Source organism: Scyliorhinus canicula, chromosome 4 (assembly GCF_902713615.1).
Source record: "Scyliorhinus canicula chromosome 4, sScyCan1.1, whole genome shotgun sequence".
NCBI lineage: Eukaryota > Metazoa > Chordata > Chondrichthyes > Carcharhiniformes > Scyliorhinidae > Scyliorhinus > Scyliorhinus canicula.
The window spans coordinates 197546156-197561050 of NC_052149.1; the positions used below are offsets into that span (position 1 = coordinate 197546156).

Consider the following 14895-nt stretch of genomic DNA (forward strand, 5'->3'; position numbering starts at 1 on the left):
CCCCCTGACTTACGCCACCTCCCCCCCAAACAGGTCAGCAGCAGGCACCCCACACCCTCCCCACATCCGACAATGGCGCTTGTCCCTGGCACTCACCAGCATGACTCCTCCATGTCTAGATGCAGTGCCCACACATGCCACCCGCCGAAGACCCCGGAAGCATCAAGTGCGCGATCACAATGCCTCCACTCTGTCCTCGGAGGAGAAGTTAGCTCAGAATAGGCGTGAAAGGGCCCAATCAGTGGAGTTCCAGATATCAGAGTCCTCACCCGTTATGAGGAACAGGCCCTGGAGATCATGGGGTTGTCCAAGGCGAGAGCAGTCACTGAGAGCGAGGTTGGCCTGCACCGCAGAGGTTAGGATCCACTGCCAGATAACCCGTTTTAAATTAGTTGTTCATTTCAGACAAAATGATCCTTCCCTCTCACTGACCACATGTCCGTTTTCACGCAGCATCTCCACCTGATGGGGATAAGCCACCCATCTCCCCACCCCACCCCCCCTCATGCCCTGTCACCCAGGGGAACATAACCGCAGAGGAGAGCTACAAGGAGACCACCATCAAGACATCACAGCTGTTATCCCCACCTTCCCCCAGTGCAGAGACACACCCCGCTAGTGGACAGGCCTCTGGGGCTCAATCGGTTGAGTATCATACAGATGCACATTAGATAGAGGCAGGAACATCCAAGGGAACCGGCAGTCTGAAGTCTGCTGGGTCGAGGACTCAGCTGAGAGCCTTTGAACCTTGGATAACGAGAGATATTGTAGGCCTCGTCAAAAAGAGAAAGGAGGCATTTGTCAGGGCGAGAAGGCTGGGAACAGACAAAGCCTGTGTGGAATATAAGGGAATATAAGGGCAGCACGGTAGCATTGTGGATAGCACAATTGCTTCACAGCTCCAGGGTCCCAGGTTCAATTCCGGCTTGGATCACTGTCCGTGCGGAGTCTGCACATCCTCCCCGTGTGTGCGTGGGTTTCCTCCGGGTGCTCCGGTTTCCTCCCACAGTCCAAAATGTGCAGGTTAGGTGGATTGGCCATGGTAAATTGCCATTAGTGTCCAAAATTGTCCTTAGTATTGGGTGGGGTTACTGGGTTATGGGGATAGGGTGGAGGTGTTGACCTTGGGTAGGGTTCTCTTTCCAAGAGCCGGTGCAGACTCGATGGGCGGAATGGCCTCCTTCTTCACTGTAAATTCTATAAGGAAAGTAGGAAGGAACATAAGCAAGGAGTCAGAAGGGCTAAAAGGGGTCACAAAAAGTAATTGGCAAATAGGGTTAAGGAAAATCCCAAGGCTTTTTACACGTATATAAAAAGCAAGAGGGTAGCCAGGGAAAGGGTTGGTCCACTAAAGGATAGGCAAGGGAATCTATGTGTGGAGCCAGAGGAAATGGGTGAGGTACTAAATGAATACTGTGCATCAGTATTCACCAAAGAGAAGGAATTGGTGGATACTGAGTCTGGAGAAGGGTGTGTAGATAGCCTGGGTCACATTGAAATCCAAAAAGACGAGGTGTTGGGCGTCTTGAAAAATATTAAAGTAGATAAGTCCCCAGGGCCTGATGGGATTTACCACAGAATGCTGAAGGAGGCAAGAGAGGAAATTGCTGAGGCCTTGACAGAAATCTTTGGATCCTCACTGTCTTCAGCTGATGTCCCGGAGGACTGGAGAATAGCCAATGTTGTTCCTTTGTTTAAGAAGGGTAGCAAGGATAATCCAGGGAACTACAGGCCAGTGAGCCTTGCGTCAGTGGTAGGGAAATTACTGGAGCAAATTCTTTGAGACAGGATCTACTCCCATTTGGAAGCAAATGGACGTATTAGCAAGAGGCAGCATGGTTTTGTGAAGGGGAGGTTGTGTCTCACTAACTTGATAAGAGTTTTTTGAAGAGGTCACAAAGATGATTGATGCAGGTACGGCAGTGGATGTTGTCTATATGGACTTCAGTAAGGCGTTTGACAAGGTCCCTCATGGTAGACTGATACAAAAAGGTGAAGTCACACGGGATCACGGGTGAGCTGGCAAGATGGATACAGAACTGGCGAGGTTATAGAAGGCAGAGAGTAGCAATGGAAGGGTGCTTTTCTAATTGCAGGGCTGTGACTAGTGGTGTTCCATAGGGATCAGTGCTGGGACCTTTGCTGTTCGTAGTATATATAAATGATTTGGAGGAAAATGTAACTGGTCTGATTAGTAAGTTTGCAGACGACACAAAGGTTGGTGGAATTGCGGATAGTGATGAGGACTATCAGAGGATACAGCAGGATTTAGATTGTTTGGAGACTTGGGCAGAGAGATGGCAGATGGAGTTTAATCCGGACAAATGTGAGGTAATGCATTTTGAACGTCTAATACAGGTAGGGAATAGACAGTGAATGGTAGAACCCTCAAGAGTATTGAAAGTCAGAGAGATCTAGGTGTACAGGTCCACAGGTCACTGAAAGGGGCAACACAGGTGGAGAAGGTAGTCAAGAAGGCATACGGCATGCTTGCCTTCATTGGCCGGGGCATTGAGTATAAGAATTGGCAAGTCATGTTGCAGCTATATAGAACCTTAGTTAGGCCACACTTGAAGTGTACTGTTCAATTCTGGTCACCACACTACCAGAAGGATGTGGAGGGTTTAGAGAGTGTGCAGAAGAGATTTACCAGGATGTTGCCTGGTATGGAGTGAATTAGCTATGAGGAGCGGTTGAATAAACTCGGTTTGTTCTCACTGGAACGACGGAGGTTGAGGGGTGACCTGATAGAGGTCTACAAAATTAGGAGGGTCATAGACAGAGTGGATCGTCAGAGGCTTTTTCCCAGCGTAGAGGGGTCAATTACTAGGGTGCATAGGTTTAAGGTGCGAAGGACAAGGTTTAGAGGAGATGTACGAGGCAACTTTCTTTACACAGAGGGTAGTGGGTGCCTGGAACTCGCTGCCGGAGGTAATGGTGGAAGCAGGGACGATAGTGACATTTAAGGGGCATCTTGACAAATACATGAATAGGATGGGAATAGAGGGATACGGACCCAGGAAGTGTAGAAGATTTTAGTTTAGATGGGCAGCATGGTCGGCCCAGTCACTGAGGGACATGTTCCAGATGCAGGTGGACATTGCCAAAGCATGCCACAGAATGGCCCAGTTACTGAGGACCATCGCTTAGGACGTTAATACCATGGTGGTGACAATGGAGAGCCGCCAGGACTGGCAGAGCCAGATGGCTCAGAGGCTTCTGGAGCTCACTCCAGTTGCCCCTCTGTCCCATGGAGATCTTCAGGACCCTACGGGCAATTGGAGGAGGGAGCAATAGAGGCTGACCCTGTGCCTGCTACAAGAGAGATGACAGCCGTCTCAACCTCATCCGAAACCCCCTCTCCTCCTGATACCAGGGGTCTCAAGGTCAGCAGGCAGAACAGGGTGGGATGGTGATGACAGTGGTACCGGTAAGTCGGCCTGGGCCCTCTGGCTCTAGGCCGTCCAGAGGACATATGCCAATGGCAACAAAGGCCACAGGGTGCAAAATGCCTCCTCCTCTGATGTGCATACTCAAAGCACACCTAGACGTAGCAGTAGAGCACAAAAAAATCCAGAAGATCAAGGATCATTGAGTGGGCATTGGGGGCATGCAGAGGAGGGCACGGGCACTATTAGTAGCTAGGGGCAATTGAATTTTCAATTGTTCACCATTAAACATATGACACCTGATAAAATGTGAAGCCTCTGTCATGTTACTCTCCAAAGTGGGCCTGACAGCACCCCCATACACTGCTGTCTTCCACTACCCCCTCCGTCTGCCCCCCGGCCACTGTGGTCCAAGATCATGAGCTCCCAATGCAGACTCCATTCAGAGAATGGGTGTGAGAGTGCTGTCAGCAGAAAGACAGGAGTCAGACTTTGGAATAAATGAGGTGCACCAGAGCTAACCTTGCAACGGCTATTATCACTCGTCTGTCTTGTATATTTAACAGCTGGCAATGCTGACGTAGAGGTGATGTTACACAGAACCTGGGAGAGTGGAACAGGGTAGTAGGGCAGGTGGGGTAGGGGAGGTTGGGAAATGGGTGGAAAGTATTGGGGTGGGCGTGGTCAATAGGAAGAGCCGATCTATGTGGTGGGGGGGGAGAGAAGGAGGTGAGCTGATGGATTGAAGCTTCGTCCTATGAGAAGCGGACAAGGATAAAGTCCTCCCTGGCTCTCTGGCCATGCCGGATCCTCGCCGCCACCTGTCTTTCAATCTCAGGCTGCTCCAATGGGTCCTGCATGGGCTTGTCCTCCAGCCCTTCCTGGTCTGGCCTCTCCTCATAGGAGGCCACATGTTGTTTCTCCCCCAGCATGTCGCCCACTGCTGTGCCAGGTTGTGGGTGGCACAGCAGACCACCACGAAGCGGTAGACCCTCGGGGAGTATACTGCAGAGCACCACCAGAGTGGTCCAAGCATTGGACCCGCATTTTTAACAGCTCCATGGACGACTCAATGGCAGCACAAGTGGCAACATGGCTTATATTGACACTGCAGTGAACTTACCGTGAAAATCCCCTAGTCGCCACACTCCGGCGCCTGTTCGGGTACACAGAGGGAGAATTCAGAATGTCCAATTCACCTACTAGCATGTCTTTCAGGAATTATGGGAGGAAACCAGAGCACCCAAAGGAAACTCATGCAGACACAGGGAGAACATGCAAACTCTGCACGGACAGTGACCCAAGCCAGGAATCGAACCCGGGTCCCTTGTGCTGTGAAGCAACAGTGCTAACCATGCCACCCCAAGTTGAACATTCAGGGTGTGGAACCTCTGTTTATGAAGGGCACTCCCTGATGCCCCAGTGCGCGCATGGCGACATGTATGCCATCAGTTACTGCTTGTACCTGGGGAATCCCGGCGATGGTGGAGAATCCTGCAGCCCGGGCACCTTGCTGGGCTTGGCCCAGCTCAAAGTTTATGTAGTTTGTTACGGGGCATATGGGACATCCCTGACTGCACGGATGCACTTGTGGGTTGTAGCTTGGGAAATGCCACGCAAGTCCCCACTTGGCCCTGGAATGACCTGGTCACATAAAGGTTCAAGGCTGCAATGACCTTCACGGACTCCAGGAGTGGGTGTCCTCCTCCTCCACAGGGTGCCAAGAGTGTGGGGACATGGCATAGGTGCCACATTAACTCCTTATTGAGATGCCTCATGCTGTCTGTCATCTCCCCGTACGACCACCGACATAGAACATAGAACAGTACAGCACAGAACAGGCCCTTCAGCCCTCAATGTTGTGCTGAGCCATGATCGCCCACGTATCCACCCTATACCCATAACCCAACAACCCCCCCCCCTTAACCTTACTTTTTTTATTAGGACACTACGGGCAATTTAGCATGGCCAATCCACCTAACCCGCACGTCTTTGGACTGTGGGAGGAAACCAGAGTACCTGGAGGAAACCCACGCACACAGGGGGAGGACGTGCAGACTCCACACAGACAGTGACCCAGCCGGGAATCGAACCTGGGGCCCTGGAGCTGTGAAGCATTTATGCTAACCACCATGCTACCCTGCTGCCCTATAGACATCTATAGACATTGGGCTGTTGCCGCCGTTCCTCTCTAACTCTCTCCTCAGTCTGAGTGCCAGCCGAGTCTGCAGGGTGTGTGGAGGCTCCTGCATATGGGGTGGTGCCTCCAGCCTACTTCAACGCTGCTGCTTCTACAATGTCTGGCAGCCTGGGCTGCTGCCACATCCGCAAGGGCTGCCCAGCAGGGTCAACAACCGCCCATTTTAGTATCTATAAAGAATTGGAGAAGGAGAGAGATGGACAATCAGTTCAGGCTTCCACTACGGGATCCTAAAATCCCTAGGCCTCCCCCACCCGTACGTGCCCTGCCTTCTCTCAGAGTCCATTCCATCAAACCAGTCGTGCCGGAAAACCTCACTCTGCACAATCATCCTTGGCCACAGCAGGAGTTCCGAGACCCCAGACCCCAGCCAGGAACATTAGGGAGACCGTGATGAGTTGCTCTCCCCGACCCACACACTCACCTTTTGGTCGCGCAGATGTTCCCAGTGCTGAAGCCTCTCTCCTGAGTGTCTGATTGTTGGCCCCTGCCTCTGACATTGATGTCTCCAGGCTTCAGGCAGACTGTTCGGGCCTCAGTTTGATTGGAATGCTGGACAATAACACTTGTCTGAGACAAATGTGTACCCATCAGACTGGGAGCTATGAAGTTCTCACATAACAAATACGGCATTATGTGAGGATAGGGTCTATTTAAAAAGCGGCAAAAATACCCAACTTTATTCTCATTTGGACCATTCATTATGAGCTACAATTTACAATGTACACTTTGTATATAACACAAATATCACGCATTCAGGAAAACAAAAGGGCGGCAACGTGGCTCAGTGATTAGCCCTGCTGCCTCACGGTGCTGAGGACCCAGGTTCGACCCCGGCCCTGGGTCACTGTCCATGTGGTGTTTGCACATTCTACCCATGTCTGTGTGGGTCTCACCCCCACAACCCAAAAGGATGTGCAGGGGAGGTGGATTGGCCGCACTAAATTGGAAAAGAATAATTGGGTACTCATTTATTTTTTTTAAATTCAGGAATACCTCTCCGACACCGTAGCCTCGATTTAATGGTCTCATCGAGCCCGACCTGGTGTTGCAATGGGGCTGTTTAATCTCGTGAGAGGCAATTAGCGACACTCAAGACGTCTCGTGTGATTCAACCGAACCTCGCGTGACGTCACGATCTGGATCTCACCCGCGCTGTGCGAGATCCACATCAGTACATATAAATATGCCTGTGCCATGTTCTTTGGGTTCCCGGGAACTAACAGCACCCCCAGCGAGGCCTCCACTGGGCATAATTTAGTACTGGTCCACACAAACATGGAGCAGCTGTAATGGCACCTGGGTAGTTTTCCCATGCCTTTGGCGACCCCTGGGTGGTTGAGGACAGGACAGGGTGGTATCCTGGGTCTCCCTCTGGCATCAAGGCACATGGCACTGTCAGGCTGGCACCTTGGCTCTGACACCCAGGCACAGCAAGTGTGCCCAGGTGGCACTGCCAGGCTAGTAGGGGCACTGTCAGGGTGGCAGTGCTAGGGTTCCCAAGGAGGCACTGTCAAGCGTCAGGGCTTGAGGGGGGCCATGCCCTTAGAAGGGATGTTGAGGGAGATATGTAGGGCTGAAGGGCGGGTATGAAGGGGCCTCATAAACATTGAGGGCATGCAGGTGGGGTCCTGAAAGAGAAGAAAGGTCCAAAAATGTGGGTGGGGAGACCTGAAGATGCAGGAGCCCACAGCGACCCCACAGCAGCGTGTTCTTCCTTGTGGGGGGAGGGGGTAATAGCCATGTGTGGGGGGATGGTGGAAATACCCATGTGTGTGTGTGTGTGTGTGTGGGGGGGGGGGGGGGGGGGGGGGGGGGCTGTGGGGACCCTCAAGCACACTTAGAGACAGGTTGCCCTTTCAAAGTGGTGGCCTGATATCTGAAGAGTCAGTCTGGTGGGCGAGTTCAGCTCTCCAGTATTGAAAACATTTTCAACTGTGGGCTGGACTGGGGAGAAACTCCTCAAGACCCCAAAAAATAACTCGGGTGCAATCTAACCAGAAAAAACAATCCATCCTGGGTGGGATTAGCGGGGTCATTGCTGGTGGCTGCAGCACTAACGAATGGAATTCTGCTTGTTTTTAGTGCTTGGCAGGGAATGCCCCGTTATTCCCTGCCCTGAGGATCTCCAGTGAGCAGAGTTCCTCAGTGCAAGATGAGACCGGACACCGTTTTTTAAATGATGTCCTAATCTCTTGATTCACTGACTCGACCCCCAGACCCCCCCCCCCCCCCCAAAGTCCCAACTCGGCTATAAGGAAGTCTCGGGCAACCCCCCCCCCCCCCCCGCCCCACCTCACAGGGGCAGTGCACCTCTGGCCTGATCCCCAGTACGAGCAAAAATGCCAGCCTGACATTTTGCCATTGCCTGCCTGGCATCCTGGCAGTATCCCTGCCAGGCTGCCATGTGGGTGGCATTACCAGGGTGCCATGCTGGGAATGCCAAGGTGCCCATGTGGCATCAACAATGCCAAGGTGCCACCCTGCCCAGAGGCCAATCACCTGGGGGCCTCTGATCACCTGGGAGACCCCCCATGTACCGTTCCATCTGTTCCCAGTTTGTGGGAACCAGTAGTGAATGGCGCCTGGCTGGGGTCTCCTCGGTGAGGCTGATAGATGCCGGGTGGCCGTTCGATCTGGCGGTAGCACGGCTAAGTTGGTTCTGCAAGACCCAGATCGCGACGCCCCATGAAATCTGGTTAGATCTTGGCGAGACGTAACAGCCATCAGGAATCCCCCCTCCCAGGATCGACTGGCGGCGTCTTGTCCGGTTCCGGCAGGACACGGCCAGTAGGTCGCGCCCTAACTGTGGACGAATACCAGTGTGAATCGCACCCAAAAAGCCAGTGTGGGCTGGAGTCTCCGGTCCCCCTGCATCCTGTTTCTCAGGGGTGCACCATTCGCTGGCAGCGGTATTTTCTCTTCACTCCACTTGTCAATGGGATTTCCAATTGAAGACACTCCATGCCACCACGAAACCCATTGGCGGGGGTATGCTGCCAGCTAGAAAAGTGAATCCTGATGACCAGAGAATTCGGGCCATTGTTTATCTGCCCCTTTGATATTCAATTCTAGGGTCTGCAATGGAACTGAATGCTGGTGTACAGCACCCTTCTCTATTGTGACAGATTAAATTCTACCCAGTGTGTACAACATGGATCAGAAATCTTTACTTTGTCATATTTCAAAAACGTCATCAAAAACATGACATAAGCAACCATTAACTGTACAACAAAGAGAATAAAAGGGGGAAATGCTCGTAGCATTTATCATGTGATTAATGTGAATTATGCTATGGTTGGTAATTACACAGCAACATATTTCCAACCACTACCACTTACACTGACTCGAGGAATCAATCTGTAAACAGGTCTGTAGCCATCCCATTAGTCTAAGCACTGATGAATGGTTTTGCAGGATGTACAAATAGAACAATTGAGAACCTTAAACTTTGCTTTGGAAATTGATCCAACATGTTACCATTAAACATGGCGAAAATAAAGGCTTGCTTTTCATGGCCTCAGGATGTCCCAACGGTCCTTACAGACAATGAACTACTTCTTAAAATCTGGTGAAATGTTGGGAATGCAATAGCCAATTTGCACACAACAAGGTCCCACAGGTGGCAATGAGATTAAGTCACGAAAATCTGTTTATAGAAGTTGGCTGAGGGTTAAATATTGGCCATGAGGAAGAACTCTGCTGTTCTTCATGTAACAAAACTACAGGAGCTGGTTTGGTTTGCGTACACTTAGTTGTTTTATAAGAGTAAAATAAGATATTAACCATGACTGCAGATTCTGCCCTTTTACTGGAATTTCCTCATGTTTCAAAATTCACAGAAACAATCGATAATAGGCAGATATCGTCAACTCTGGTTTCTGCCTAATTGGAAGCTCTCTACTCCCAATGATAAAGCAGTAGTTTAAAGTCATTCCCATACTGTTGGTTCCGTGGTTAACCATAGTGGACACTATGATTACTGTATACATAAATGTTAAGTCCAATCTTATGAAACCAAGCCTCACACTAAATGATGGTAGCAGACAGCCTTTCCTAATTTTCAGAGGCAAACAGATTATGCACCTTTTCGGGCAGAAATATCGACTGTTAACTCCAATCTTATGAAACCAAGCCTCACACTAAATGATGGTAGCAGACAGCCTTTCCTAATTTTCAGAGGCAAACAGATTATGCACCTTTTCGGGCAGAAATATCGACTGAGACAGTCTGTATAGCAACAAGAATCATCAACCTGCTTGCAGTGTTCACAGAAACGTCACTGTTCAGTAGACACAAGTAGGCTGTTCAGATAATACATTCATACATACATAGAACATACAGTGCAGAAGGAGGCTATTCGGCCCATATTACTATTCTTGAGTTATACTATTGTACAAGTGGACGTAAGGAAATGGGAGCTAACTCATATAAAAGAGAGAGTGACTGATGCTACTAATCCGGGAAATACCTGTGGCAAATCTGAATTTGTGCAGTGGGCGTTGGCTGAGACCCAATGTTCTACCACCTATTAATTCTAACAGACTTAGGCTCCCACATGAAGAATGGCCATTTTTAAGTTACTGTGCAAAGATGCTGGCACATAATTATCCAGAACAATTATCCAGTCTGAAACATTACTTCAAAAGAGGAGGAAATTTAAGCATTAAGAAAAACAAAGGAGCATCAGTGAAGGATATTTGAAAAGATGTAAGAGCTGAAGAGATTATGAATTTAGAGACATTGAGAAAGAGGGAGATAAAGCGATTTTAATTATTGTTCCCACCAATATAGTACCCAAGCTATTTTGCGGTTCAGAGCTGCTGGCAAACTGCACCTTCTCAACGGACAACTCACTGAAGCATCTCTGCTGGTGGCCAGCATAATGTTGGGTGTTTCATACATTACATTTGGCTACAGGTAGGTCCTGAGGGAAAGTGCTGGAACAGGTTGAGGGGCTGTGGGGTGGGGGGCAAAATGAAGAGCCTAATCTGGCAATGACCTTTGGTATTTTTTGTGGAGTCAGGAGAAACATTCCTTCAAGGACCTCTGATGGATGGACAATGTGCAGCACAACCTCCACTCATTTGTCCTTTAAACTGCAGACAGAGACCTAACTATATCATAGGACGTCAATATGCATAGTAATTCTGTTCTCCAAGCCAATCGCCTGAAACAGATGGTGTTTCAGAACCCATGGAAAATGCAGAAGGAGGCCATTCGGCCCTTCGAGTCTACACTGAACCTTCGAAAGACCATTCTATCCACTCCCCCACCACATTCCTGTACCTCCACCCAACCTTTGGACACTTAGGGACAATTTAGCATGGTTGGTGCAGACAAGTGGCATTGGGGTCCTTCAAGCCAAAGTATTTTATAATGATTCCCACATATTTCAGGCAGAAGCACAAAAGGCCCGTTTCAAGATCCACCTGAACATTGCATCATGCAGGTCTTGGCTGTTTTCTCAATAGCTAGTAATCCTATTTTTAAACTTAAAATGCTTTGCCACCAATTGAAAATTCTTCAAGGTGATTTGGTGCCAAAGTGTTAACCTTATTAACAAAGTCCAAATTTAGCGCCGTCAATGACTAGTTTAAATGTGGAATCATGAAAGGCATTCTCTGCTACTCGTTTTAGAAAAAAAAACTCCCTGGTAATCATTTAAAAATGTATTTAAATAATGGGAAAACAATGAACCAAATGAAAAATCCAATGTATGTGTCTCAGAGCCACAGTACAGTCGTACACACTGATTCGACTGGTGTTTCCTTGTGGTTTTTGAAATTTGCAATAGTCGGAGTTCTTGATATTTCTGAAGTACTGATTCATATCAGAAACTCACTTGTTTAATTTTGCTGATTTCTGTGATGTGATAGCTTTGATTTATCATTCAAATTTTACAGGCTTTCACTTCTTTATGGATGTGTAACTTTAGGGAAGAGTAATAGAGATGTAAATCCCAGTCATGGTGTAGATTGTGACAGCTGAAATAAAGAAAAGATTGGATGATAGAGCCATTATCTAACCACTCGAGAGCACAAAGTGATTGTTTGAAAGCGAATCCTCTCACCTTTCTTGAATTTTTTAAATAAAATTTATAATAGATCTATGTGTACTTCTAATTGCCTGTATAAAATAATTTATACAAGTGTCTATCAATAAAGACTACATGATAAAATATGGATATGATTTGTAATCCCAGCGAGATTCTCCTGATGATTTGTGACCAATATGTTTTGATGGTTCCACGAGTGGATGAAATCTTGTCAGCTGTCTCCTCATCATGTACTCTGCTTATACTATATTAGGTCATTGTGTGGATATATCATCACCAGAAAACATTTTTTTTGCTTTATAGCATTTGTTTTCAATTATGATACTGCCACATGTGTACAAAGTTTATCTCAAAAGGTTTTCTGCAAGGAATTAGAAACAAACTGATTTATAAGTCTCCATGTTAAGGTGAAGTTGTAAAACTTGCTGAAGAACCAGAAATATCTGTCCTACCATCGTGCAAATAATTTGGAGCAAACCCACACAGTTTCCTTTACATCGCCTGGATCACGTTGATCCCATTTAAGCTTAAATATTCCACGAAATCAGATCTGTGTCACGGTTTCCCTTCCCCAGTGGCCTGCTGATGTGAGTGGCACCATGTGCTTGTGCAGTGGTTGGAGCCAGGCTTAACTCAAAAACTTTTAGCTCCCGCAACAAAAGAAGATTTGTCAAAAATTTCACACTGCCGGTCATTTACCACAGCTTGCTAAACTTGTCCCAAACACACTGTCCTTTCAGGTGCAAAGTTACTTCTTTCAAATGCTTTTACAGCCGATAATCATTTCCTCCACATACATTCCATTCTTCCACTTATTGCATTTTTACGGCCAATGTGCTAACTATATCCAGACAGCACAGAATTGGATTTACCTGTCTGAGGAAATCGGACCTCACCATACAAAACGCAAAGTCCACTGCCAAACCATCATTTGCAATCTACCTATACTAATACAGTTCTGACTTTGTCAATGTAAAATTGAAAAGCCAGATTAAGTATAATATTATTTATTTTAATTTTTGCAGGTAAATTATCAGCGTATATTCTTTCATCAGTACATTAGTACAATTTCAGCCAAACACGTAAATGAATAACTTTTAAATATTTTGTTTATGTGAAAAATTAGGTTATTCACAGAGAAAATACTTTTGACACAAAAATCAAAGTTATCCAAACTTTATTCAGGCCTAATCCACCACCCGCTGGTGATTAAAACTCAAAAATCTACAATTTTGCTCAAGATTTTTAATTTATGCCACTATTTAGGATTGAATTTAAATGGCGTGATACTCACGTTGGTTTGCCACAGATTTTCCGATGGTACCACTGTTTGCAGTTGGTGAAGTACTTCTTGTTGGATCCCGTTATTTGCTGCATAGCACATACATTGGGGCTGAGGGGGAACACACACACACACATTTTTCTTTTTAAAGCAAAGAACGGTGACCAAGGGCTTTCCAGGAAGCAGCAAGAGCATAATCCATCTGCTGTCCAGCTCTTCAAAGGAACCATTGTTTCAAATCAAGACTAAATTAAAAACTGTTATACCAAATTCAGTTTTAACTTATTTTACCATAGAGCAACACAACACTGCCAACACTGTTTTCGTAGTTATATAGGTTTTTTTTAATTCTTAATGAACAGGAACATGCTTAGACTTCTGTCTTTATAATATACTTTAATTTGAATGTAAAAATTCAGCCTTTTTGATCCTGGGACCAAAATGTTTCTTTTAAATCAGATTCATTAGTTTTTTCACATGCACTTTATATTTATAGAGTGCAGCACTTTTGGTCACATTTGCATTACATTGAATGAAAGGTAAGATGTGCAGTAATTTCAGACAGAACTTTTGTTAAACTTTCTTTAAAAGTTGCTTACCCATGCTGTCTGCCTCTGATCCTGCTGTGCTGTAATACTTGTTTGTAGGGTAAAAAAGCGCTGGTGCAAACTAAAACCAAAGGAAAAACAAATAGAACAAAATACTTCATGCTGACTGAAGACTTCAGCCTCTTTCGTCCGCAGAAATCCAAGCAGTCTCCTGAGGTAAAAAGCTGCCTTTAACTGAGCTGCAATTTATAGGGCCCTGAGCTGAAGGGGCGGAGAGGAACAGCTAACATGCAAAATCCTAACTGATGTAACTAGTGGGCAGGTCAGGACCCCACAGACTGGGGGAGTAACACAGAGCTTTGTCATTGAAACATTAAAGAAACATCTCTCTCTCTCACCCCGTTTGCTTTGTTGTGGTAGAATGGTGCATAACTTTTATGCTTTTACGGTTAAAACAAATGAAACAGAAGTTTTAAAGATTATATAGTGTTACACATGGAAATGAAGAAATAATATAGGCGTTTGAAGTTTTAAAAGAGGCACAAAGGTTACGGGAGTATCGGAATAAGAGTAGATCTTTCAGCACCTTGAATATGTTCTGCTATTCGGTACATTGGACAAAGCAAGCATGTAGCTAAGAGCAAATATTATATCAATATTTATTATAGGTACGTTTGAACAAACTCAAGATTTATGTTAGGGTCCTCTGTTGGCTCAGCAGGTTTAGGTGGTGAACAATTGAGCAGTAAAAACTAGGAAGAGCAGATTTGATCTTTGATTTTTTTTTGCTGAATTAGCTCATCTCATTTGGAGAGGATAGAAGGCATGACAATTGGCATTGCTGTCCGAGATCAGGGAGAGGATAATCAACTAGAGTTCCTGCATTGGATCATTATAAGTACCTTAATGGAAGTAGACATGTTTATAGACATTAGGCTGAATTATTAACTGAGAAAAGCAGGGGAGATTGAGTCGAGTGAGCAGTTAACATGCCAGGAATCTGTCCCCTGATCCAAACTTGCCTCTGACCTTTTTAATTTCCGGCTTCAACTGCGGACAGAAGATGGCCAGCCCAATCCAAGGAGGGAGGCAGGAACTCTAAACACAAAAAAGATGTTGCAAATCTCATTATCATTCCACTTTTGAACTTTAACTACTGTCAGCCAGTCGAGCATCGGGAAACCTGGCAGATTTCACAAGACAAATAGCAGATTCAGGAGTTAAGTGTTATCACGCCTCCTGCTTGGATCCAGGTCCCTTCCTGAGGAGTCTCCAAGATCAATGCTTCCTCTAAGACCTCCAAATTCCCCACACCGCTAGGCCCTTGTCTCCCTCTCTGCACCACTCGCTTCACTATCAACTGGTTCCACCCTTCATTGCTGGTTTGCCGTTTACCTTAGATGACTTTTGCCAAATCT

General features: G+C 46.7%; 1 protein-coding gene across 1 annotated transcript in view; it reads right to left on the bottom strand.

Annotated features, from left to right (window-relative positions):
• The window catches only part of tgfbi (transforming growth factor, beta-induced), a 73938-nt gene extending 60208 nt beyond the window's left edge, over nt 1-13730 (bottom strand). Inside the window, exons 1-2 of the mRNA XM_038795827.1 lie at nt 13529-13730; nt 12942-13040 (exon numbers count right to left, since the gene is read on the bottom strand). Coding sequence (XP_038651755.1) covers nt 12942-13040; nt 13529-13638 — 209 coding nt within the window. The 5' untranslated portion in view covers nt 13639-13730. The remainder of the gene's footprint in view (nt 1-12941; nt 13041-13528) is intronic.
• Nucleotides 13731-14895: the final 1165 nt, after the last annotated feature.